The sequence below is a fragment of the Colobus angolensis genome, unplaced genomic scaffold, assembly GCF_000951035.1.
Source record: "Colobus angolensis palliatus isolate OR3802 unplaced genomic scaffold, Cang.pa_1.0 Scaffold50, whole genome shotgun sequence".
NCBI lineage: Eukaryota > Metazoa > Chordata > Mammalia > Primates > Cercopithecidae > Colobus > Colobus angolensis.
The window spans coordinates 2392020-2417901 of record NW_012118488.1 but is presented as its reverse complement, the minus strand read 5'-3'; the positions used below and the strand labels follow the sequence as shown (position 1 = coordinate 2417901).

General features: G+C 38.8%; 1 protein-coding gene across 2 annotated transcripts in view; it reads left to right on the top strand.

Moving 5' to 3' along the window:
- Positions 1-6: 6 nt before the first annotated feature.
- Positions 7-25882, top strand: part of SKAP1 (src kinase associated phosphoprotein 1) — a 304294-nt gene continuing 278418 nt past the window's right edge. For both annotated transcript variants that reach the window (XM_011959872.1, XM_011959871.1), the window contains exon 1: positions 7-112. In XM_011959872.1, coding sequence (XP_011815262.1) covers positions 67-112 — 46 coding nt within the window. In that variant the 5' untranslated portion in view covers positions 7-66. The remainder of the gene's footprint in view (positions 113-25882) is intronic.

The following is a 25882-nucleotide window of genomic DNA, read 5'->3' as shown; positions in this document are numbered from 1 at the left end:
CCGCCTCGCGACCAGGGCCCGCGCCCCCTCCCACCTCGCACACCGGCCTCTCTCCCGCCCAGCCAAATGCAGGCCGCTGCTCTCCCTGAGGAGATCCGTTGGCTCCTGGAAGGTAACGCCCTGGCGCAGGCCCCCTTAAGTGCTGAGCCGAAGGCAGAAAGGGGACTCCAGGCCTCCCACGGCCAGGCTTTCTTTTCAGCTTCGTCACTCACCTCCTTCTAGAACCTTAAGGCTTCTAGAGCCCTCAGCTCCCCAGAGCCATCTTTCCATCCTCTCACCTCAGGGCCCCTTTCACTCCCTGGAGTCCCACATCTTCTTTCTCCTTGAGGCACCTCCAGGCCTCCACTTTCCCCGGCTTCTACAGTCCTCAGGCCAGGTTCTTGGTCTCCCATGCCACCTTGCCTGGTCTTCGACCTGTCCCTTTCTCCGAAGAACTGCCCTACATCTGTAGGGTTTCCCGTCCCCCTCCTTCCCCAGACACGACTTCCTCACCTCTCACAGAAGACCCCAAACCTTCCTGCTTACAGGTCCGCGAGGCTCTCCAGGGGACTGCGAGGGGCTCCTGGGATCCCCATGGGCCAAGGCCAGGTGGTTGACGTGAGTTTTTGTCAGTGCGAAAACGGAGCCCTCCCTTTATCACCCTGCAGACGTCTAGGGGGTCTCACCCACCCCAAGGCAGGCTCATTCTCAGTATGGGATTTCCTCCTTTTCTAGAAGTGCCCCCATTGTGGTGTGTTCACCTTCCGACTATAGTGTCTAAGCGATGGTTTAAAGAGTTCCGGCCATCCCCGCCAACACTCAGCACACACTGCCGACACTCCAAAGAGATGTCTCAAAGAGACGTTGCTAACGGGCAGTTTCATCTGCTAGGTTTCATGGTGAAAGTCACTTTTACTTGCTTTCCTGTAACTAACCTTTCAGAGAGGACAGAGGCCTGGAATCTGCAGTTGCATAAGGGTTCCAGGAGAAAACTATTCAGAATTAAGCCTTTTGGCATCTAAGTTGACATATTTGACACATATTTAACAGATGGCCTGCTTTGGGCAGGTCACGCTTTTGGCAAGCAGTATTTTTTTTTTTTCAGTTTTTCTCAATTTAATTAGTTTTATATCTCCATCACCTTGTTATCTCGGTGTAAATGCCTCCTAATCAAATATTTGGCAAGTCCTTTTGGTCTCTGTTGGTAGCATTGTTTCCATTCTGGATTGCTTCTATGTAAAAGCTGTCAACTAGATATTTCTTTTGAGGTGAGGTTTCCAAAATCCATTTTACTTATGATCAGAATAAATCTAAATTTGGGGGGTAGAAAACTATTTGCAGGGTAAAAGAGCATTATCTAAGTGTCTAAGAAGCAGCAATCCAGCCTTTCCCTCTGTTGTTGGTTTAATATTAGGCTTGTGAAGGAAGGCTGTAATTGTCTTTGGTTTCTAGGAGAGAAGGAACTGTGGCGAAAAGTTTAACTCTGCCCTTGCGTTGAAAGATATAAAGTGGTTCTTTTTATTGGTATCTGTCATTTGATGAGAGGAAACCTATTTTATAAGCTTGTTAAACTATACTTCAGTTTTGTGTCTAGCCTTGGTAGAAAATTCCTTTTTATTTTCAGAGGCTTGCAATGAAATCCATTCCTTCAGCATTTTTGATGTGCTGTTCTTTATTGTTCAAAACTGACACTTTGGTAAACAACTCATTTCTGCACCTGCCACCTTCCTTTAGCTTAGATTATTTTCTTGTTAGCTGACTGTTTTTAATTGAAGTCTTCAGATCTCCTTCTAAAGCAGAACCTTTGTTTGCTGACAAGTAGAGCAGGGTATGAATGGAGATTAATTGCATGTCACATACTTCTGTATCAAGCTTGCTGTGTCTTAACAATCTCTGTTGGTGCTCAGGTCTTTAAAATATATGGAGGAGTCTGAAACCAAATTATAAGGAGCTTTGTTGGTTAATGTATTTCTTTAAGGCTTTTTTTTTTTAAGTTTGCAATTAGAACTTGAACTGAAGTAGAGAAAAAAATGTAGTGTGATTCATCCAGTGATTCTAATGAAAAATGTTTGAAGAATATGTTTTTGAAAGGTTCCTGTAATAATAATAGCAACATATTGGTTACAAGTTTTATTTCTTATGGAACATAGTCCCTGGTGTAGACCGGGAGCATTATTCATTGTATTACAAATAATCTGTCGATATTAGAAGCCCACAATGGCCATCAATTTGTTGTTTGTTGCTATTTGTCTCCCCCACCACACACTTTTTAAGGGTAACTGTTGACAATTAGAAAAAATGGAGGTCCTGATCTCTATATAGTCACTCTGTGGGAGGGAGTCACAGGATGTGAGGGCTGCAACCCTAGTGCTGCCACATGGCTGTGGGGGTGGAATTTCCATAATGAATTACTACTTTCATAAACCAAGGCATAAGCATTTGCACAGTGATTTAACACTGGACATCACAGCTATAACTTAAGCATTTATTTATTTATAACTACACAAGCATAAATGACAGGGGCATTTTCTGACATAATGTGTGTGCTTTTAAGAATAAAATATGTAAAGCATTGTGAATGGTTGATAACAAAATTTTACATAATGAAGAAGAGAACAGAAATTCTCAAGGCCTAAAATTAATTTTGTTTACATATAAAATTTGAAACATTTGGAAATGTTTCATTTGACCTAGAAACCTCACTTCTAAAAATCTGTCACTGAAGTTAAAGGACATGAAGTAGTATATGCATGAAGATCTATCCTAAATGTTAATGAGTAGGGAGACTCAGGGTGATGGTTGAATGAATTGTGGGACATTTGTCTTATGGAATACTTCACAGCCCCTAAAAAGGTATTCTGTGGGTCTATATATAGGCTTGGAAAGTGTCCATGGCATATTTTTAAGACTAGAAGGCAAAATGCATGATAGTACATGTAATATCCCATTTTTGCTTGAAAACCAAAAGACAAAACCAGAAAAGCCACATATGCTATAAATGTTTGTGTAAGCCTAGGAAGAAGTGAAAAAGAATATATACCAGACTGGTAACATTGGCTTTCTTGGGAGAAGAGTGAGAGTCTGGACAAGGGGAGGTTATTACTTTTTATTTCATACATCTTTGTGTTGTTTGAATTGTGACAATGACCGTGTATTACTTTTGTAAATAGGAAAAAATAAGTAGTAAGGATATTTAAAAGAAAAAGGAACAAAAGACAAATAGAAACTCAGAGAGGTCAGAGTGCTAACAGACCATTAACTATGCTTGTGGTCATGTTTTTCTCTTTTTAGCCCTGAGGGGTATGGAAGGTGGAGAAATTAAAAACAAAAAATGTTATCTTGGATTTCTGGCAAATATCAAAACAGTGTGAGGCTTCTAGAGTAACTCAGGAAATAGCTTCTTTAGATAGACTCTGTCAAGCTCTCATATAGAAATAGTAACTAGTACCCAGTACCCTATCAACAAATAAGTACTTCATAGATAAGTAAAATGAAGGGTGCTTTCTGCTTTATTGAAAGAGGAGGAAATATTCAGGTCTGTTTTCAAATAATAGAGCTTCAGATGTAGAAGTTATCTTTTTGTTTTTGTTTTGTGATAACCATGCTGAAAACAAAAACAATGAAGTGCTGGCAGTTTGCATAATCTTTGCTCCACAGATATAAACATAATCAGTCTCTTCTTCCTGGTCGTTCTAGCCTCGCTTTTGAAGTCAGAAGCAAAAGAGATGAGTATGAAGGCGGTGGAATAGACATTTCTTTGGTTTGTAGTTTGTCCTGTGTGATGGAATGGGGGCTACTGATATTACCCTGGTAGCTGATAGGTCCCAACTGCCTATATGGCACTAAATCCTGCCCATAATATGAATTTAAGCCAAAATAACATCAACAACCTGGCTGCATGTAGTTGCAATTGCTGCGTTCATGTTGATTCTGATACGCCTATAGTTATTTATTTTTAAACTTCCTTGTAAAGAAGCAGTCATTAATCATTGCCTTCCAGATTGTTCTCCAGACCTGTATTGGTCAATGCAGCCAACCATAAAATCTGTTTCAGTATAGTAAAATTCCAACTATGGGGAACTCGCAGAAATGAGTTGCTCTGGATAGCTGAGGAGATTCTCTTTAAACACTCTTACCTTTTTATTATAAACATTTGTGATGAAGTTTTTCCTCAAATGCATTAGGAACTTTTCTTCTTTAGCCAACCAGTCTACGGCTATCTTCAAATGAACCTCTTTAGAGCACTCTTTAACTCAAAGTTGTTATAGTGAATATCTATTATCATACTTTATGGAAATGTATTGTTTAGGATGTTTGGCCATAGTTGCCCCTGAACTGCTTTGTAAGTGTCTTGAGTCTGCTTTATATTTTTATTTTCATTATTTTTTTCCTGCTGTTAGGCCAAGGCCTATCACTTTGCACCCCTGTCTGTATGTCTACATTCCCAGTGCTTCTGGAACATTAGATAACCACGTTAGTTGGAATTGAGATATACGTAAAAGAAGTTACAAAGGGCTTTCTTGATGAACAAAGTACCCACACCTTTAAATGTGGGATTTGTAAGATGTATTTTGGCTGCTCAGAATCTTTTTGCTTAATTTTTGAAACTGGATTGTCTTCCAGATAGGTGAGGCTACCACTCAGTTGAATTCTGAAAAGCGAGATATGACTATAGTTCTATTCCTTTTTTATATTAAAATTTTCTGATTACAGAAGTAATAATGCTCATTATAGAAAATATAGAAAACACGCAATAGGATACAGTTACTCAGAATCAATAATTGTTAAATTTCCATGTATTTTTCTCAGTGTTTATTATATGGATATACTTTAAAAGTTGGGACACATTTGTGCACAGGTTTGTATACTGATTTTTTCTACTTACAATTTTTCACTTGTTATTGTCTCCTGAGGGTTTTCTTTTCTTTTTGAGATGGAGTCGCACTCTATTGCCCAGGCTGGAGTTCAGTGGTGCAATCTCGGTTCACTACAACCTCCAACTCCCAGGTTCAAGTGATTCTCCTGTCTCAGCCTCCCGAGTAGCTGGAACTACAGGTGCACACCACCATGACCAGCTAATTTTTATATTTTTAGTAGAGACAGGTTTCACTATGTTGGCCAGGATGGTCTTGATCTGTTGACCTCGTGATCTGCCCACCTCGGCCTCCCAAAGTGCTGGGATTACAGGCATGAGTCACTGTGCCTGGCCTTTCCTGAGGGTTTTCTTAGATCACTGCTGTGCTCTGGATGTTTGTGACTTGCCAAAATTTTTATGTTGCAATCTAACTACAAATGTGATGGTATTAGGCTTTGGAAGGTGATTAATGCCCTTATAAAAGAGGTCCCAGAGAACTGCCTTACTCCTTCCACTATGTGAGGACACAGTTAGAAGGTGCGATCTATGAACCAAAAAGCAGGCCCTCAGCAGACACTGAATCTGCCAGTGATCTGGACTTTCCAGTTTCCCACTGTGAGAAATACATTTCTGTTGTTTATAAGCTACCTAGTCTGTAGTATTTTGTTATAGCAGCCCAGATGGAATAAGATAATCATTAAGTGGATTTTTTTTTCCTTCAAGTTATATATCCTATTTTTATTCCACAAATAGTTTTACCCTAATGTCTTAAAATAAAAATCGGGCCAGGCATGGTGGCTCATGCCTATAATCCCAACCCTTTGAGAGGCTGAGGTGGGAGGATCACTTGAGCCCAGAAGGTTGAGGCTGCAGTGAGCTAAGACTGCACCACTGTAGTCCAGCCTGGGTAATGTAGTGAGATCCTGTCTGAAAAAACGAACAAACAAGAATGTTTTTCCTGCTTAACTTGTTCATTTCTTACTTTTGGTACCATGAATTTTTCATCCTCGAACTCTATTTTATCTCTTAGATATTAAGACTGTCCTGTTGACCATAATAGCCACTAGCCACATGTGGCTATTTCAATTTAAATTATTAACTAAAATTAAATACAACAAAAAAAGTTAGTTCCTCAGTTGTGCTAGTGACATTTCAGCTGCTTAGTAGTCACAGCAGCTACTGTAGTGGACAGTGTGTAAAGTCCTGGTAGTTGATGATCTAGAATATAGTGCTGAGTGAATTTCTCAGGAAGGGTACTTTGATGATAGGCTTGCTGAGCCTCTGTATGTCTGAGAATGTGTCTCCCTTATTTCATATAAACTTAGCTGTGGGCATGAAGTTCTGGGGTCACATTTTTCCCCTTTCTTCAACCTCCCCCCAACTCAGCCTCTAAAAGTTGTGCCATTATCTTTTGGCCTTCAGTTTTGTGAAGGAGAGATCTGATGCCAGCCTGGTATATTTCATTTATAATCCACTCCTCCCAGCTGGGGGTATATAGAATATTTTTCTTTGCTCTCAAAAATGTCACTAGTTAGTATTAAGGTCTTACTCAGACTTTTTAATACTTTTTTTGTTGTTGTTCAGTAGCATGCCAGGAAGGCCGTTTAATAATTTTGCCTGGTATGTAGTGAACCCTCTTGATCTGTGGACTCAGGTCTCCCTTTGAGTTGGGAAAGTTTTCTTCTATTATGCTTCTGCTCCATCTGTTTTATTCTGTCATACTTGTCTTTATAGCATACATATATTGGATTCCTGATATGCTCTCTCTGTTTCATCTTTTTTACTGTCTCATCTGTCATTGCTTTCATTATGGTTTTAAATTCAACATTTATTTATTTTTTAAAAAGTTGCCATGTATTCTTTCCTCATTATTCATTGTCTCATTTTCATTACATCTATAAAGTGCTGATTGTACATTTAATGACTTTTTAGATGTTGCTGAGAATTAGAAATTTTCTAAACATTTTTGTTCTTTAATAATAAATCTGCTTCAGAAGTAGGCATTTTCTTTAGTTCTTCAGGTGATCTTTTCTTTTTGAACATTAATGTTTTCTCATAGGTCCTGTATATTTTCTCTGTGTGCAATTTGCCTAGATTCAAATTCTAACTCTTCCACTTTCTTACTACCATTTACTCACTAAATAGACCATGGGCCTCGGTTTCTTGATCTGTAACGTTGAGATAATAATGGCACCTATCTGTAGTATTGAGATAATAGTGGTACCTATCTTACAGAATTTATATGAAGAATAAAGGAATGAATATTTGAAAAGAGTTTAGAACAGTATCTGGTATGTACTAACACCATATAAATGTCTGATAAATAAAATTAAATTTTTTTTCACTTGAGCTATCCAGTTGACCTCTTTTGTTTGTTTGTTTTGGCAGCTGCCTTTCCACAGGAAAACTCCCAGGCATGGTCTTTTGCTTATATTGGTGGGCCATCCCTGTTTTTATCCTTTTTCTCCATTATGGGAGGCTTTTTTTTTTTTTTTTTTTTTTTTTTTTTTGAGATGGAGTCTCACTCTGTCGCTAGGCTGGAGTGCAGTGATGCGATCTTGGTTCACTGCAACCTCCGCCTCCTGGGTTCAAGCAATTCTCCCGCCTCACCCTCCCAAGTAGCTGGACTAAAGGTGCGCACCACCAAGCCCAGCTAATTTTTGTATTTTCAGTAGAGACGGGGTTTCACCTTGTTGGCCAGGATGGTTTTGATCTCTTAACCTCGTGATCTGCCTGCCTCAGCCTCCCAAAGTGCTGGGATTACAGGTGTGAGCCACCACGTCCAGCCCGGCCTTTAGGGATTCTTTCAAAATCTCCATTTCTTTCCTTCAGAGTCTAGTGATCATTTTGATGAGAAACTTTATAGAGGAAGGAGAGAGAAAATTAGCTTCATTGCTTTTGTTCTCTGAATTTTCTATATGCTTATAGATTGCCAGGCATATAATTTTTCTACCCTGATGTTTCAGTTGAAATTTTGTTTTGTCACAAAGGGATTCTCTGAGGTGGCACTTGAAGCTTTACCTAGTCTGTTTGTGTATGACCGAGCATATCAGGAAAGATATATGTTCCTTACCTTGTTATAGAACACCCTGTTTTGTGGCTGGGCATGGTGACTTGTACCTGTAATCTCAGCACTTTGGGAGGCCAAGGTGGGTAGATCACCTGAGATTAGGAGTTCAAGACCAGCCTGGCCAACATGGTGAAGCCTCATCTCTACTAAAAATACAAAAAATTATCCAGGTATGGTGGCAGGCGCCTGTAATCCCAGCTACTCAGGAGGCTGAGGCAGGAGAATCACTTGAACCTGGGAGGCAGAAGTTGCAGTGAGCCTCCCGCCTCGTGCCATTGCACTCCAGCCTGGGTAACAGAGCAAAATTCGTCTCAAAAAAAAAAAAAAAAAAATTATATTTTGTGTGTCTAAAACTAGTATTTTTGCATTAATTCCCAGTTTTTTTAAAAAAAGGTCTATTCTCCTTCTCCCTTTTGTTTGCTAAAATTTAAAAAAATGTGGTAGAGATATTCAAACTTCATTCTGATTATCGTCTAGTGTTAGATGGGCTGCCTAGTTCTTTTGAACTAGGTAAGAGCTGCTCCCCATGGAAGTTCACAGCTCTCCTCAGGATCAGGGTGATTCTCAAAGAACATGCATTGTCAAGGTCAGCTTTCCCTCCAGGCTCCCCTGCTGCTGTGCATGCTGTCTGTCCTGGGTTGTGTAGGCCCAAACCAGTGGTTGCCAAGAGGGGTGATTTTGACCCTGGGGGCTTTTGGCAACATTTGGAGACATTTTGGTTGTCACAGCTTGGGAGGGTGCTCCTGGCATCTAGTGGGTAGGAGCAAAGGATGCTGCTAAATTTCCTACAATGCACAGGACAGTCCCTCCACAGTAAAGAATCATCCAGCCCAAATTGTCAATAGTGCTGAGGTTGAGAAGCCCTGGCTTAGATGTATTTTCCTTCTCAATTTCCACAAAAGCCTATTCACATGAGGTCCCTATGAGTATAGAAAACATCACTGGAGAATCAGGGGGTGCCAGGAGCGGGAGGAGGGGTTTACATTGCAGTCGTGCAAATGATTTGAGTGTTAGTCATTCCTATTCCTAAATACCCTTCTGCCACCCCAGTTATCAGGGTATATCCTCTATTCTTTCACTTGATTTAGTTCCCAGCCTTATGCCTTCTCATTGTCACTTTCTTTCTTTATCCTATCTGAAGTAAAAAATACATATTTTTTTTCCCTGCCACATGAAAAGGCAGTTTAACTATCTGTATAGTTGTTTAGGTTCCCACCAATAGCCACACACAGCAAAACAAGTTATTTTCCCAAACAATGACAGTTCTTTCCCTAAGAGGAACTGTAGTACCAGTTATTAAGATAATATTTTTACCTAATTTCATAAGTATAATACTTAAACAGTTTTTAATCATTTTAAATATAAGAAAAATAAGGTATCAAGTTTTACCACCATCTGAGAATCTTAACATATTGACATAACTATCATAGATCTAATTTTTTCATGTTGTAAGCCATTACACCCTACAGAAATCCTATAATTTCTGCTACATTTATTCATATTTATTTCCCCTGTGTTTGCGAGTTCATTGCTTGCTTTTCCAGATTGTCAGTGCTGCATTATAGGTTAGGTGATTATAACAGATGGATTTTCAGGTTTGGAGTCTTTGAGTTCCACTGCTTAATTTTACTATCCAGCATTTACATGGAAGATAGGACAGATCTGAGCTCAGGAATAGAGTGGTCTTACCATCCAGATAGCAAGTCTTCCTCAAGGCTGCTAGCTGTAATAAAATCATTTGTGAATTATTTAAATTCTCATTTACGGTCTCCTCCTAACATTGTTGACATTCTAGTATGAGTATGTTATGGGAAAATAAAGTTTTTATTCAAATAAGAGAAGCTTTACTAAAATATATCCAATGGCACATATTTGTACTTAGTTTAACCAATATTGTAGTAGCTGGAATTAATTAAGGTACTATATATTATAAATCTAGTATGAGAAATATGCTGGAGTGCATAGGTAGCTACAGAAAACATCTGTTCACTGCATTTTAATAAACCTTCTTAATTACACTTCTTTAAAAATAACTTTTCTGGCCAGGCATGGTGGCTCACTCCTGCAATCCCAGCACTTTGGGAGGCTGAGGCGGGTGGATCACCCGAGGTGAGGAGTTCGAGACCAGCCTGGCCAACATGGTAAAACCTCATCTGTACTAAAAATATAAAAATTAGCTGGGTGTGGTGGCGCATGCCTGTAATCACAACTACTCTGGAGGCTGACGCATGAGAATTGCTTGAACCCGGGAGTTGGAGGTTGCACTGAGCCAAGATAGTACCACTGCACTCCAGCCTGGGTGGCAGAGCAAGACACTGTTTTGGGAAAAAAAAAAAAAAAGCCCCCCAAATTCTTTTAACTTTTTGTATGAGCCCTTTTATCCATTCACCCATCTATTAGGTTGGTGCAAAAATTGAGGTTTTTGCCATTATTTTTAAATTGCAAAATCTGCAATTACTTTTGCAACAACCTAATGTTTCTTTCTCCCTCTCTCCCTCCCTCTCTCTTCTTTTCTTCCTCTCTTCCTCCTTCCGTTCCTTCCATTTTCCTCCCTTTCTTCTTAGTACTTTAGGTATGACTTATATACCACTTAACTTAAGTGTTAAAACTGGTTGATTTAAACATATATATACACCTATGGGACCACTCACCAGATGAAGATACCTTATCAATATACACCCACACCACCTTCCATCTCCCTAGAAAGTTTCCTTTCCAGTCAGTATTCCCTTCCAGAGCTAATCACTGTTCTGACTTCTATCATAATGCAATCAGTATGTACTTTTTTGTATCTGTTGTCCACATAATATTTTTGAAATGTATCCATGTTATTGTGTGTATTGGTTTGTTCCTTTTTGCTAAATAGTATTCCATTGTGTGAATATTCCACAATTTGTTTATCCATTCTTATGCTGATAGACAATGAGTTGTTTTCAGTTTTTGACTATCATGAATACAGCTGCTATGAGCATTCTTGTATAACTTGTGAACATAAGCACTCATTTATCTTGGATAAATATATCTAGGAGTGGAATTAGTAGGTCATAGGGTAGTTGTATGTTAAACTCCAAATACTTTTCTCAGGTGATTATACCCATTTTCCATTCCTACCAGCAGTATATGGGAGTTCCTGTTGCTCCATATCCTTACCAACACTTGGTATTGCAGTCTTTTTATTTTTAGACATTCTGGTTGATGTCATGGTCCAAGTATTTTTTTAAATTATGAAAATAACTGATAGATATATTTTTATTGTAGAATATTTGCACAACATAGAAGTATATAGAATGTTTGGCGGAGTGGTTGTTTGTTTTTTGGTTTTTTTTTAGAGACAAGGTCTCACTCTGTTGTCCAGGCTGGAGCACAGTGGCACGATTATGGCTCACTGTAGCCTTAATCTTCCAGGCTCAAGTGATTCTCCCACCTCAGCCTCATGAATAGTTGGGACAATAGGCACATGCCACCATGCCCAGCTAATTATTTTTATTTTTAGTAGAGACGAGAGTCTTGCTGTGTTGCCCAGGCTGGTCTTAAACTCCTGAGCTCAAGCAATCCTTTCTCTCCCAAAATGCTGGGATTACAGGTGTGAGCCACTTCACCCACCCTGGGTTTTTTATTTTATTTTATTTTATTTTTTTACCAATCAATCTATCCATCTATCTATGTGTATATATATTTAAACTGCTACACAGTATTTAACAGTTTATTTAGCAATTGTCCTATTGATGGATGTTTAAGGTTATTTCCAAATATTTTATATATCCACAGTGCTGTAGAAAACATCTTTATCTGTGCATCTTAATGTACACATGCAGACATTTCTTTTTTTTTTTTTTTTTGAGACAAAGTCTCGCTTTGTCACCCAGGCTGTAGTGGAATGGCACAATCTCGGCTCACTGCAACCTCTGCCTCCTGGGTTCAAGTGATTCTCGTGCCTTGACCTCCTGAGTAGCTGGAATTACAGGCACGCACCACCACTCCTGGCTAATTTTTGTATTTTTAGTGGAGACGGTTTCATCATGTTGCCCAGGCTGGTCTTGAACTCCTGACCTCAGGTAATCCCCCTGCCTTGGCTTCCCAAAGTGCTGGGATTACAGGCGTGAGCCACTGCACTCGGCCATATGAAGATGTTTCTATAGAATATATTCTTAGACTCTCAAATAAAGATTGCAAAAGTGTTAATCCTGGATTTCTAGGCTGGCTGCTAGTTAAAACTTGATCTAAAGTCCTCTCATTGTTTTAGTTTCTGGTTTTTGTTTTCTCTGTGTTGTGAGTATATAGATATTTTCATTTTTCCTCCACAGGAAGTAGAAGGAAAATTAAAAATATAAACACTACACATTTCTTAGGTCATGGGGCAAACACCGTTAGCAGGTTGAACCTAGCCACAACCAGAACATGCCAACGACTTTTCTATTGTAATGCTAACAACTTCCTGCAAACCAAAACAAAGCTGGTAGGTATTAGGTGTGGTTTTAGCCTGCCAACATATTTTCCTTCTTGGCAAAAGGTAAAAAGTATAAGCCTTAATGATGATGTTTTTCAGGTCAAAAGTTTTAGGTAAGTTTAAAACATGTTCTAGACAAATTGAAAGTCATTTTTCCCCACTATGGTACTTTTATGTAATTGATGTGAAAATAGACAAGGCAAGGTTTCCATGAAGGTTTCAATTAATAGGACAGGAAAATTAAACACTGAAGTCTTAGAGGTTTGATTTTAGTGATATATTTAAGAGTGACTGCAAAAATCCTAATGGTCTGATAACTTCAGTGTACCTGTGACAAGGAATTGGGAATTATTATTTTTGTTTCTATCAGCAGCTGTCAATGAGACTTTATCAAAGTGGGATTACCGACTAGGTTGCTTTCTTCCATAAAATAGCAATATGTAACTTAAAGAGATACTTGTGACATTTAATTAAATGTATAGAATACTCAGATACCCTAGAATGAAATATGGTTTTCTACTGTTTCCAAGGTGGAGATTGTTTTGGGGTGGCAGGCATGGTTGGCTAGACATGACAAGGTGGTTAGGCATAGCCCATTATTTTTGGAAAGATTGTCTTACTGTTAGTAGTTCACTCAAGGAAGTCCTGGGGATGACACAAACAGATTTTTACTCCCTGCCCACCACCACCAGTACAAGGAGAGCCCTGGATGGGCCCCTGGGAGTCCCTCCTTCCCTTGTTCTCCTTTCCTCTTCTCCTCCACAAACCCAACAAACCTTTTCTATCCCTCTACCCTTTTCCACCCAGGGTCCCATCTCCATCCCAGAGGGTGATGTCTGGTCTTTTAGGTTTTAACTGTTTCAGAATATTCAGAGTGAAGCATCTGCAAGATAAAGGGAACATTTTCCTTATAACTGAAAAAAATGCAAGTATCATTGAAAATTTAAGAGAAGATGAGGCTGAAATAGCATCCTGCTCCTAGAATTTTTAAAAAGTCAATACATAGATTATTTTCCAATGTTCACTTAGATATTTTCTTATAGAAGCAATGTTTTTGTGGGAAAAAGGACCATGTTTTTAGGCTGATTTGCAGGCCAACCTATTTTTTAAAAACTGCTTTTCAAGTATTATACCTAGAGAAGAGGAGTATAGACAATATTTTGATGGGGGCCAACCTTCCAACTCGGGCTTCTGAAAACTCCTTCTCTGCTGAATATCTCCCTCTTCTACTTGTTTCCTCTTTGTTAATTGGGGGAGTGCACTCTCATCCCCCTCCTCTCCAACTAACTCCAATCTCTGATGGTGGTACTTGTGACTGGGGAATGACTCCAATGAGCAGGGCTGGGCAGGAGTGAGGAGCTGATGGGAGCCAGGTTGGGGTTCTGAGGATTAGGGAGGAGACCATCTAAGGGAACAGAATGAGGGCAGGAATGGGGCCCTACCTAGGGAAGAGGTGAGAACCAGTGGAAGGACCCAAAGGGAAGGGAAAACAGAATTTCTTCTTGTGTCTCTCTCTTCTTTCCCTCTCCTGCATTCCCATCTCCAACTCTATCTTTCTGTTGAGAGTGTGACTGCCAACCAACAGGCTTAGAAGGCTGTGAAAAGAGGAGAGGGGTTAGCGGATGGGATGAGGGATGATGGCAGAAGTATGCAGGGAGCTGATGAAGTAAAACGAGAATAAAATCACCAACAAAGGGAGAGAATGGACATTTCTGTGATTATGCCCAGTGAGAACAAGCATTCACATTTGAAGAGTATTCGCCAGTACTTGAGACTTTTTTTTTTTTTTTTGCCAAAGGGTGGTGCTAACCCTTTTCCCCATAGACAAAAACCTCAAATATTTTCTTGAGTGTAATGCTAGAATAGGCGGAAATTTATGCCATTTTTCTTTTTGGAAATGTGAGTTCTGCTTTAGTAGTTAAAATACTTTTACAAAATTTCCCCTCTAGGAACACTTTGATTGGTATTTGGTTGGTGGAGTTGTTTTCAACAGCATTTGGCCATTCATCCTGTCTCCAAATAAAAGGTTGATTGAAGTGAACTTTTGAGTTTTAGAAACATATATCAACAAAAACCCTTGCAATTGTTAAGGAACCCAGACAAATACTTTTTGCTTTTAGTGTACTAGGAGCATTACTTAGAAAACAGGAGGCAACCTTAATCTTTTAGTAGTTTGAAAAATATGACCCGTAAGATGTCATTCTCCTCTAAATAAACAAAAGAGCAGCTTTGTGAATGTACAAGATCAGAGAATTTGGGAGAATGTAAGAAACTTTCACCAGTCTACAAAACCTAGTGCTCTTGGGTGCATCCTGCCAAGTTGGAATCTTTTCAGCTGGCCTTCAAATTCTACAGCGGTTTTTTGCTGGGGTGTGATAATCATATCATGCATCTAGTGTTGCAAATACTCTGTCTTCCCTTGTCCTTCAGTCATCTTTTCCTGTTTGCTTTTCCTTCCCTGATGTGCTGGCATAGATATCTACAAGCTACCTAGAAGCTGAGAGAGTTTTCGTTTTAGGGCAGCTATGAATTATAACAAAGATGGATTGTTGTCAGAGCTGCGTTACCTTTTAAATATGCGACTTCAAATGATTTTGTATTACTTTTAGTACAAAATACTGTATATTGCTACAAGCTTGCCCTCCATATTAATCTTTCACCACTCTCCACCTGACCTCTGTGTTCTGCCCTTCAATTTGAAATTTTTTGTCTCTCTACCTAAACTGTGATCTCTCACCTCTGGACCTCTGCACATGATGTTCCAATGCCTGGGCCATTCTTTGCCTCATCTCACCAACTTCCCACCTTTCCCCCAATATACATTCTCGGCCTGCTAATTTTGGGGGTGAAAAATGAGTTTCAGGTGAAAGATGACTTCTCTGAGAGGCCTTCCGTGATTTACCTTCCCCTCTAGACTAGGTACCTCTACCATGGGCCTGTACACCCATCACTTCCTTTGTTGTCACAATTTATTCTAATTGTCTATGTAAGTCTATATTCTTTGCTAGACTGTAAACTCTTAGTTAAGGTAAAGATTAGATCTTTTTTGTTTACTTTTTGTGCTTAGCCTGTGATAAGCACTCAATAAATATTTCTTGAAGAATAAATTCATTTAGACAATGTGACATTGTTTATGGTTGTTTTTGATTTTGCCTTTTCTCTTTGGTCTGAGGACATTTACACCATGAGGTATTGTTCACTCCCTAGTTGAGGGTAACTGTGGGAAGACTCTGTAGCATCAGGTCCTACACAGAGTGAATGCTGCGATGTCAGAAGCATCTGGGGAACGTTCTTATGCAATTAGTGGTGCTTTTCACACTAGGTGTTACACTTACAGGAAGCCCAAGGCATTTAGATGTGACTGCACATGATGTTTATATTAGAAGAGCTCTTGTTTGTGAAAGGTTGATCACTTCATAGAAAACCCACCAGATAGAATAGTGACCTTGGTTAAATAAAGGAGGTAATATATTGAGAGATCTTTTAAAATCTCTTCTCTGTTCAGTGGTGAGTAGTCTGTTCTGAGCAGGGTTGCCCAGGTCTCTTTGGGTTATGGGTTGTAATCACTGTGAGTGGCATCATCTTTTACATTGAAGAGCAAATATATATATATATACACACACATATATATATTTGCTTATATATGTGTATATATATATTTTTTATTAATTAATTTATTTATTTATTTATTGAGACAGAGTTTTGCTCTTGTTGCCTAGGCTGGAGTGCAATGGCACGCTCTCGGCGCACTGCAACCTCCACCTCCCAGGTTCAAGCAGTTCTCCTGCCTTAGCCTTTCGAGTAGCTGGGATTACAGGCATGTACCACCATGCCCGGCTAATTTTGTATTTTTAGTAGAGATGGGGTTTCTCCATGTTGGTCAGGCTGGTCTCAAACTCCCGACCTCAGGTGATCCACCCACCTCAGCCTCCCAAAGTGCTGGGATTACAGGTGTGAGCCACCACGCCCGGCCCTGAAGAGCAAATGTTTTATATACTGGTCTGAAGTTTCCTTTCCTAGGTCTTCATCAAGTTTTGGTATCAGGGTTATATTGGCTTTATAAAATGAATTGGAAAGCATATATAATACTAGAGATATGATCTCTCATGCAGACCTTGCTTTTGACTTCTTGATGTTTTGGTTATATGCTTATTCATCTAGTAAGGTTGTGGGTGTATTTTTAGAGCAGATTTTTTAAAAAAGACTGGATGAGACAGATGGAAGAAGTTATCTTTGTGACCTTTTATTCCCCTGAGTAGTGCCGGTGAAGAAACAAGTACTTAAATTAACATGTGACCTCCTAAAGTGTTTTGAAAGGAAGTTTTAAAAAATTAATATGGAGTAAACTTGAAAAGTAAAATCATAATAAAAACAACTTGTCCTTAGTGACATCATTGGGGGATAATTATATCATGTTAATTACTTTTTAACAATTTTAATATGCACAACTATAATTACATAGGCTATTTTACTTATAATTTAGTAAGGATATTTGTCAGTTATTACTCAAGAAAGCTGGAGGAAATTGAATTTAGTAAGGAGAGTTGATGTTCAAAATTATATATATGTATAGTATTAATCATCTACAGGAATAAAGTATATACTTTAACACTCCACCTCCTGTAGGATCTTCTTTATTCCCCACTTGCTCTCTGACCATGGGGCTTCCTTTCCTTTTTCACAACTACTTGAGCTGAACCCACTACTGCTGAGTGAAATGAAGATGAGGACCAAAAATTGAAGTCTATCCAATTTGTGAGTAATATTACTTCATGCTTGCATAATGGTTTTTATTTTACTTATTTTTTCTGATTTCAAAAAACATATATTTAGAACATTTAGAAATATAGAGAATATAAAGAAGATGATGAAAACGGCAGCAATTCACTACCCAGAGATGGCCATTGTTAATATTCTGGTATTTGTCACAGCGCCTGACTGGCACATAGGAAGGACTCAGTAAAGATCACATTAGTGAATGAATTGAACCCTATCTTTTTTTATTTGCAAAACATTAAGATTATACCTTATGCCACTTTTTAAATTAATAGGCTTTATAGTTTTAGAACAGTTACAGATTTATAGAAAAATTAAACAGATAGTACAGAGTTCCCCTATTCCTCCTCTCCCCTCCAGTTTCCCTTATTGTTAGCATTTCACATTAGTATTGTACTTCTGTTACACTTAATGAACCAGTACAGATAAATTCTTAACTAAAATCCACATTTCATTCAGTTTTCTTTAGTTTTTGCCTAATGTTCTTTTTCTGTTCCAGGATCCCATCCAGGATACCTCATTTAATTTAGGCCCCTTGGGCTCCTCTTGCTGTAACAGTTTCCCAGACCTTTCTTGTTTTTGATGACCTTGACAGTTTCGAAGAGTACTGGTGAGGTATATTGTAGATCCCTATATTAAAATTTGTCTGGTATTTTTTCTCATAACTAGACTGGGGTTATGGGTCTTGAGGAGGAAGATCACAGAGGAAAAGTGCCATTTTCATTCTATCATGTCAAGTGTACATGCTATCATCATGATTATGACTGTTAATGTTGACTTTGATCACCTGGCCGATATGATGTTTGTCAGGTTTCTCTATTGTAAGGTGATTTCTTATTCATCCTTTCCATACTCTTTGGAAGAAAGTTGCTATGTGCACCCCACACTTAAAGAGTGGGAGTTATGCTCCCCCACTTTAGAGTGGAGTAGTACATAAATTATTTGAAATTCTTCTGCACAGGAGATTCATTTCTTGTCTCCCATTTATTTATTTGTTTATTTATTTATTTGAGATGGAGTCTGGCTCTGTCACCCAGGCTGGTATGCAGTGGTGTGATGTCCGCTCACTGCAACCTCTGCCTCTGGGTTCAGGCAATTCTCCTGCCTCAGCCTCTCGAGTATCTGGGATTACAGGTATGCACCAGCACGCCCAGTGAATTTTTGTATTTTTAGTGGAGATGGGGTTTTGCCATGTTGGCCAGACTGGTCTCAAACTCCTGACCTCAAGTGATCTGCCCGTCTCAGCTTCCCAAAGTACTGGGATTACAGGCGCAAGCCACCGTGCCTGGCCTCACTTATTTATTTATTCAACCATTTATTGATATAAGTATGGAATCATGCATACTTATTTTATACTTTGGGTTATAATCCAATATTATTTTATTTTGTTGTGGAAATTGATCCAGTTTTGGCCACTAGGAGCTCTTTCAGTTGGTTCCTGTGCCCCTTTCTTTCTTTTTTTTGAAACGGAGTCTCAGTCTGTCGCTCTGTCGCCCAGGCTGAAGTGCAGTGGCATGATCTTGGCTCACTGCAACCTCCACCTCCCAGGTTCAAGCGATTCTTGTGCATCAGCCTCCCAAGTAGCTGGGATTACAGGCGCCTGCCACCACACCCCACTAATTTTTGTATTTTTAGTACAGACCAGGTTTCGCCATGTAGGCCAGGCTGGTTTCGAACTCCTGACCTCAGGTGATCTGCGCACCTTGGCCTCCGAAAGTGCTGGGATTACAGGCATGAGCCACTATGCCTGACCTGCGCCCGTTTTGATGCATCCCATCAGTGTCTGTGTGCTTGTGTGTGTGTATGTTTTCAGCACTTCCTTACTTTCTGACACTACAAGATGCTTTAGGCTCGTCTTATATATTTCCTGTCCCAGTCCTAGAATCGGCCATTTTCTAAGGAGTCTAGGTTCCTTTTATTGAAGATTGGTACTAGAAATCAAGATGTTTGTGCTAGGTATGCTCCTTGTTACTATGATGTCATTTCTTTTAGGTCCTCTTAGCTGACAAAGCAAGGAAATACATGTGTATATATTAATAATAACCTGAGTTATATGTTTCTCTATATAACCAATTTATCTATGTAAAGTGAAACATGGGCTCTTACTGATGTCTCCAATTCTAATTCATTACCACATGGATCATTCTAGACTCTTCTCCTTGCTATTCTTTCTACTTGTTTCCCTCCTTTCCACTCCAACAGTGAGAAACCTGGCACCCACCATTCACCATCCATTTACTTAATTGTTCAATTACAGTAAACATGTATAGCAGTATAAGAATTGTTAACCCATACACCCATGGCAAACAACTTTATTGACTAGAGTTCAGTATTTATGTTCTGTTCCTTTTGCCTTTAGTCTTACAAACTCTGCTCATTTCCAAAGCTACTTAGGTCAGCACCTTTTCCCCTTCCCCTTCAGTGAATTTATTTCTTAGATTTATAATACAGTTAGATTACGTTGTTACAGTTTACATTCTTTCTTGAAATCTCCTAATCTCCTAAATGATTTCTTGAAATTTGCAGGCATTAAGGCTCACTCTGTGTTTTAAAGTTCTATAGGTTTCAACAAATGCATGATGTCATGTATCTGCCATTATAGTATCACAGGGTATAATTTCACCACCCTAAAAATCCCCTGTACCTCACCTGTTTATCCCTCGCCCACTCTTGAACTCTTTTTCTAGCTTGAGAGTTCATTTCTTTTTTTTTTTTTTTTTTTTTTGAGACAGGATCTTGCTCTATAACCCAGGCTAGAGTGCAGTGGCACAATCTCGGCTCACTGCAACCTGTGCCTCCCTGTTCAAGAGATTCTCCCACCTCAGCCTCCCTAGTAGCTGGGACTACAGATGCGCGCCACCATGCCCAGATAATTCTTTTTTGTATTTTCGGTAGAGACAGGGTTTCACCATGCTGCCCAGGCTGGTCTCGAACTCCTGGGCTCAAGTGATTTGCCCGCCTTGGCCTCCCAAAGTGCTGGGATTACAGGCGTGAGCCACCATACCCAGCCGAGAGTTCATTTCTTTTTAATGCTGAATAATATTCCAGTGTATAGATGTGTCACAGTTTATCTGTTCACCTGTTGAGAGACATTTTGGTTGCTTCCACTCTTTGGCAATTATGGAAAAAGGTGTTATTAACATTCACTTGCAGATTTTTGTGTGGACATAAATTTTTAGCTTAATTGGATAAATACTTAAGAGCATGACTGCTGGATTTTATGGTAAGACTATCTTGGTTGTACCACTTGCTAGGTGTGTAACCTGGGAGCAAGTTTCTTTACCCAGAAAATGGAACAGTAGTATCTACCTCATAGATAGCCCAGACTATCCTGATGTGACATGATCTGATGTATATATTAGGGAAGATTTTATTTTAAAAAGATTGATCGCTTAGTGGAAAACCCATCAGATTGATGGGGAGCTTGGTTAAATAGAGAGGTGACTTATCGAGGGAACTTGTTAAGTCTCTTTGCTGTTCAGTAGTGAGTAGTGAAGTACAGCAGTGAAGTTGCTCAGGCACCTGCAGATCACATTCACTATGAGTAGCACCATCTTCTAAATTGAAGGGCAAATGTATTATATATTGGTCTACAGTTTCTTTCCTTAGTATCTTAATCATAAAGTTTTGGCATTGGGGAATACTTCTGTTTTACTACAGTTTTGTCACTAGTAGTTATAAATACCATTAGATGACATTTTTCCCATTTATCAGGAAATTTTTTAGATTTTTTAACCTATTAAAGAAATATACAATGAATCGATAGTATTGAAACATCTTTACATTCCCAGTATAAGCTTTATATTAATATTTTAATGTATTACTAAGTTTGACTTATTAGTATTTTATATAGGATTTTTGTCTCTCTACTAACCTTAAACTGATTGCTTTCTGTGCTTGTAGAACTAGGATTATGCTAGCTTTTACCAAATATTTGAACTTTTCCTCTTTTTATATGCTCTGGGATAGTTTATACAGAATGAGAATTATTTATTACTCAAAGGTTTGAAAGACATGTATAAAACTATCTAAACTTGAAATTAATAAATAAAAAACATTTTGGCAACTTTCTTTCCCCCTGCTTATTAGCTTATTCAGAATTCAAGTTTTTCATTTCTCAATTTAGTTTTAGAAATTTATATTTTTCTCAGCAACTTTTCATTGAGATTTTCAAATTTATTTGCCTGGTATTTTATTTTGTTTACATGGCACTTTATTTTTCACAATAGCTTTTTAAAGGGATAAAATGATTCTCGTTATCACAAAACTTAAATTGTATATAAAAGTACAAAGAAAAAAATTAAAAGAACTTGAACTCTTACCACTTTTGTAAAGTATTTCATGATCTTTCTAAAAATTTTATTTGTTTTTGCTCCTTTTCATTCTGCCTAATTTTTGCATATTTGTGCTTTCTCTCCTTTTTTCTTGATTGCATTTACTAATGGTTTATCATTTACTGGATTTCCCTCACCTTTGAAAAATTCCAGCTGTTACACTTACACTTATGTAACATTTATATGTTCCTCCCCTGCCTTTTTTTGTTTGTTTGTTTTTTGAGACAAAGTCTCACTCTATTGCCCATGCTGGAGTGCAGTGGCACAATCTCAGCTCACTGAAGCCTTCATCTCCTGGGCTCAAGCAATCCTCCTGCCTCAGCCTCCAAAGTAGCTGGGACTACAGACATGCGCCACCATGCCTGGCTGATTTTTGTAATTTTCTGTGGAGTTTCATCATGTTGCCCAGGCTGGTCTCGAACCCCTGGGTTCAAGCAATTTGCCTGCCTGGACCTCCCAAAGTGTTGGGATTATAGGCGTGAGCCACTGCACCTGGCCTTTCCCCCCATTTTTAAGGCTTATGATTTTTACCCACTAAGTTGTACAATGGAAGTCTTAAAAAAATAAAACCTTATGTGAAATCCTGGCATATAAAAGCCAAGCACTTGTGATTACATCAAAGGGGAGTGAGGAGAAGGGAATTTCCCACTCTGTCTTTCTTATCAGAGGCTTGTGAATCCAGAGAGCACTGTTAGAAACCATTGTTCTGATACACTAATTTCTGCTTTTATCTTTATTGTTTCCTTCTTCCTTTTTCCCATAGACTTGTTTTATTGCTCTGTTCTGACTTCTCGAGTTTGGTGTTTATTGGATTTACTTTCATTCTTTCTTATTTAACATTGAAAATATTTAAGTCTAAGAATTTGTCACTCCATGATGCTGGTCATATCTTATAACATGTTATATAAGCTGTTTTCTCCTAAGTGGTAATTATAATTTTTTAGTTTCTCTTTGACTCATAATATATGTAGGAGTATGTGTTTTTAATGTTTAAGTGTAGAGAGGTTTGTTTACTCTTTTTAATATCAAGTTCTGGTTTTATTTCATTATGGTAATAAAATAAGATCTTTCTAGGCCAAACACGGTGGCTTATGCCTGCAGCACTTTAGGAGCTGAGGCAGGAGGATCTCTTGAGCCCAGGAATTCGAGACTAGCCTGGGCAACATGGTGAAACCCTATCTGTACAAAAAATTTTAAAAAATTGGTCGGGCACAGTGCTCACACCTGTAATCCCAGCACTTTGGGAGGCAGAGGCAGGCGGATCACTTGAGGTCAGGAGTTTAAGACCAGTCTGACTAACATGGTAAAACCTCATCTCTACTAAAAATGCAAAAATTAGCCAGGCGTGGTGGTGGGCACCTCTAATCCCAGCTACTTGGGAGGCTGAGGCAAGAGAATCGCTTGAACCTGGGAGGTGGAGGTTGCAGTGAGCCAAGATCGCGCCACTGCACTCCAGCCTGAGTGACATAAGTTAGATTCTGTCTCTAAATAAATAAATAAATAAGGGGGACATGAACCTGTAGTCCCAGCTACTTGGGAGGCTGAGGTGGTTGAATCACTTGAGCCTGGGAGGTTGAGGCTGTAGTGAGCCGTGACTGTGCCACTGCACTCCTGCCTGGGTGACAAGGCAAGACCCTGTCTCAAAAAAGGAAGAAAAAAAAAATCTTTCTAATTTATAATTGTTAAGAAATTATTGATATTTCCTGTAATTCAATGTTTAATCAATATTTATAAATTTTCCATAGTAGTTTGTAAAGTTTGTATTCTGCTTGTTTTGTTTGTTTGTTTGTTTTTTTGAGATGGAGTCTCGCTCTGTCACCAAGCTGGAGTGCAGTGGCACAATCTTGCCTCACTGCAACCTCTGCCTCTCAGGTTCAAGCGATTCTCCTGCCTCAGCCTCCCATGTACCTGGGACTACAGGCGCGTGCCACCACGCCCAGCTAATTTTTGTATTTTTAGTAGAGAGGTAGTTTCACCATGTTTTAGTAGAGAGGGAGTTTCACCATGTAGAGAGGGAATTCTATCATCTTTCCTATTAATTATATTATTGGAATCATTTATATCTGCACTGATCATCATAGTAGCCATTCTCTATCTGTGGCTATTGAGGATTTGAAATGTAACTAGTCTGAACTGAGATATAAGTGTAAAAGGCACACTCGGGGCCAGGCACGGTGGCTCACACCTGTAATCCCAGCATTTTGGGAAGCCAAGATAGGCGGATCACCTGAGGTTAGGAGTTCGAGACCAGCCTGGTCAACATGGTGAAACCCCATCTCCACTAAAAACACAAACATTAGCCAGGCATGGTGGCAGGTGCCTATAATCCCAGCTACTCAGGAGGCTGACTGGAGAATCACTTGAACCCGGGAGGCAGAGTTTGCAGTGAGCCGAGATAGTGCCATTGCACTCAGCCTGGGTGACAAGAGTGAAACTCTGTCTCAAAGAAAAAAGAAAGAAAGAAAAGCAAACGCACACTGGGTTTTGAAGATGTAATGCCAAAAAAGTAAAATAGCCCAGGAATAATTTTTATATTGGTTACATATTGAAATAGTATTTTTGGTTAAATAAAAAATAAATACCATTAAAATTAATTTCATCCCTCTTTTTAGTACTTTCTAAATGAGGCTACTAGAAAATTTAAAATGAAATGTGTAGCTTCCATTTTGTTTCTGTTGGACAGCACTCCAAATCATTATTTATTTTTGTCTACTTCATCTGTCCAAGACTAGCAGTAACATTAAAATAGTTTGTTTTTTTTTTAATAATTTCTGCTTCTCTCACAGTTTTCATTATATATATTTTAGTGTGCTAGTTAGCACATAACAGGTCATATCTATTGTGGATTATATTTTACATCAAATGAAATTACCATCTTTGGCCCTTTAAAAGTAGTTTCCTTAATTCTATTTTGATATGAATTATTGCCATTCTTGCTTTTAAAAAATCATTTTGCCTGGGATGTTTTGTACACCTCTCTTCTTTTATTTTCAGCTGCATTTGTTTTGGGTATCTTTTAAATAGTAATTAAACTTGTTTAATTTTTTGATACAGTACAAAAATTTTTGCTTTTAATACGGAAGTCTAACTTTTCACAATTGTCATCTTATTTTATGAGTTCTACTTTTATGCTATTTTGCTTCTCTCTTTTCTATATTTTATTATATTGAATATTTTTAAAACCTTTAATTCTACTTTTATTACATTTACACTTTGAAAAATCATAGTTAAACCCATTATCTTTAATTATCACTGTCAAGGATGAAGTAGTATCCAATGACCCTATGTAAATGTATAATTTAGTATATATTTTCCTCTCTATTCATTTTCTAACTGGGAATTAGAGTATTTTTACATTTTTTACATTGTCTCACCATACGAATTTTTGTTTTGGTTTTGTTTTTATAGAGTTTTACTCTTCTTGTCCAGGCTGGAGTGCAATGGCATGATCTTAGCTCACCGCAACCTCTGCCTCCTCGGTTCCAACAATTCTCCTGCCTCAGCCTCTGGAGTAGCTGGGATTACAGGCATGTGCCACTACGCCCGGCTAATTTTGTATTTTTAGTAGAGATGGGGTGTCTCCATGTTGGTCAGTTTGGTCTCGAACTCCCAACCTCAGGTGATACACCCGCCTTGGCCACCCAAAGTGCTGGGATTACAGGTGTGATCCACCGTGCTCAGCCAATAATTATTTTTGATATTAATATTTTTATAAATTTTAAACCATATAGACCACAGTGATTGCAATTTTTTTGTTTGTTGGTTTTTTTTTTTCTCTGAGACAAAGAGTTACTCTGTCGCCCAGGCTGGAGTGCAGTGGCGTGCAATCTCCGCCTCACTGCAATCTCCGCCTCACGGGTTCAAGGGATTCTCCTGCCTCAGCCTCCCAAGTAGCTAGGATTACAGGTGCCCGCCATAATGCCCGGCTAATTTTTTTATATTTTCAGTAGAGATGGCTTTTTGCCATGTTGGCCAGGCTCATCTCAAACTCCTGACCTCAAGTGGTCTTCCCGCCTCAGCTTCCCAAAGTGATGGGATTACAGGCATTACCCACCGCGCCTGGCTGTGATCTAGATTTAACTTGTTTTGCAGTTTGACATTTATCACCACCTCTTTCTCTTTGTGGATCAGAATATATACTTGAGAAGATTTTCTCCTTCTATATAGCCAAACCAACATATTTAGAATTCTATGTTTAGAATTCTTAGAGCACACCATTTTTCCTTTAAAACTTTGTACACATCTCATCTTCTGATGCTTATTTTGTACCAAGGCCATTTTGATTTTGTTGTTCTTGTTGCTGTCGTTCTATAGGTGTCTTATTTTTTCTCTCTGGGTGCTTGAGAGATGTTTTCACTTTCCTTGAAATTTTGAAAACTCAAAAGGATGTGTGTAGGTGTTGTCATTTATACACACACACA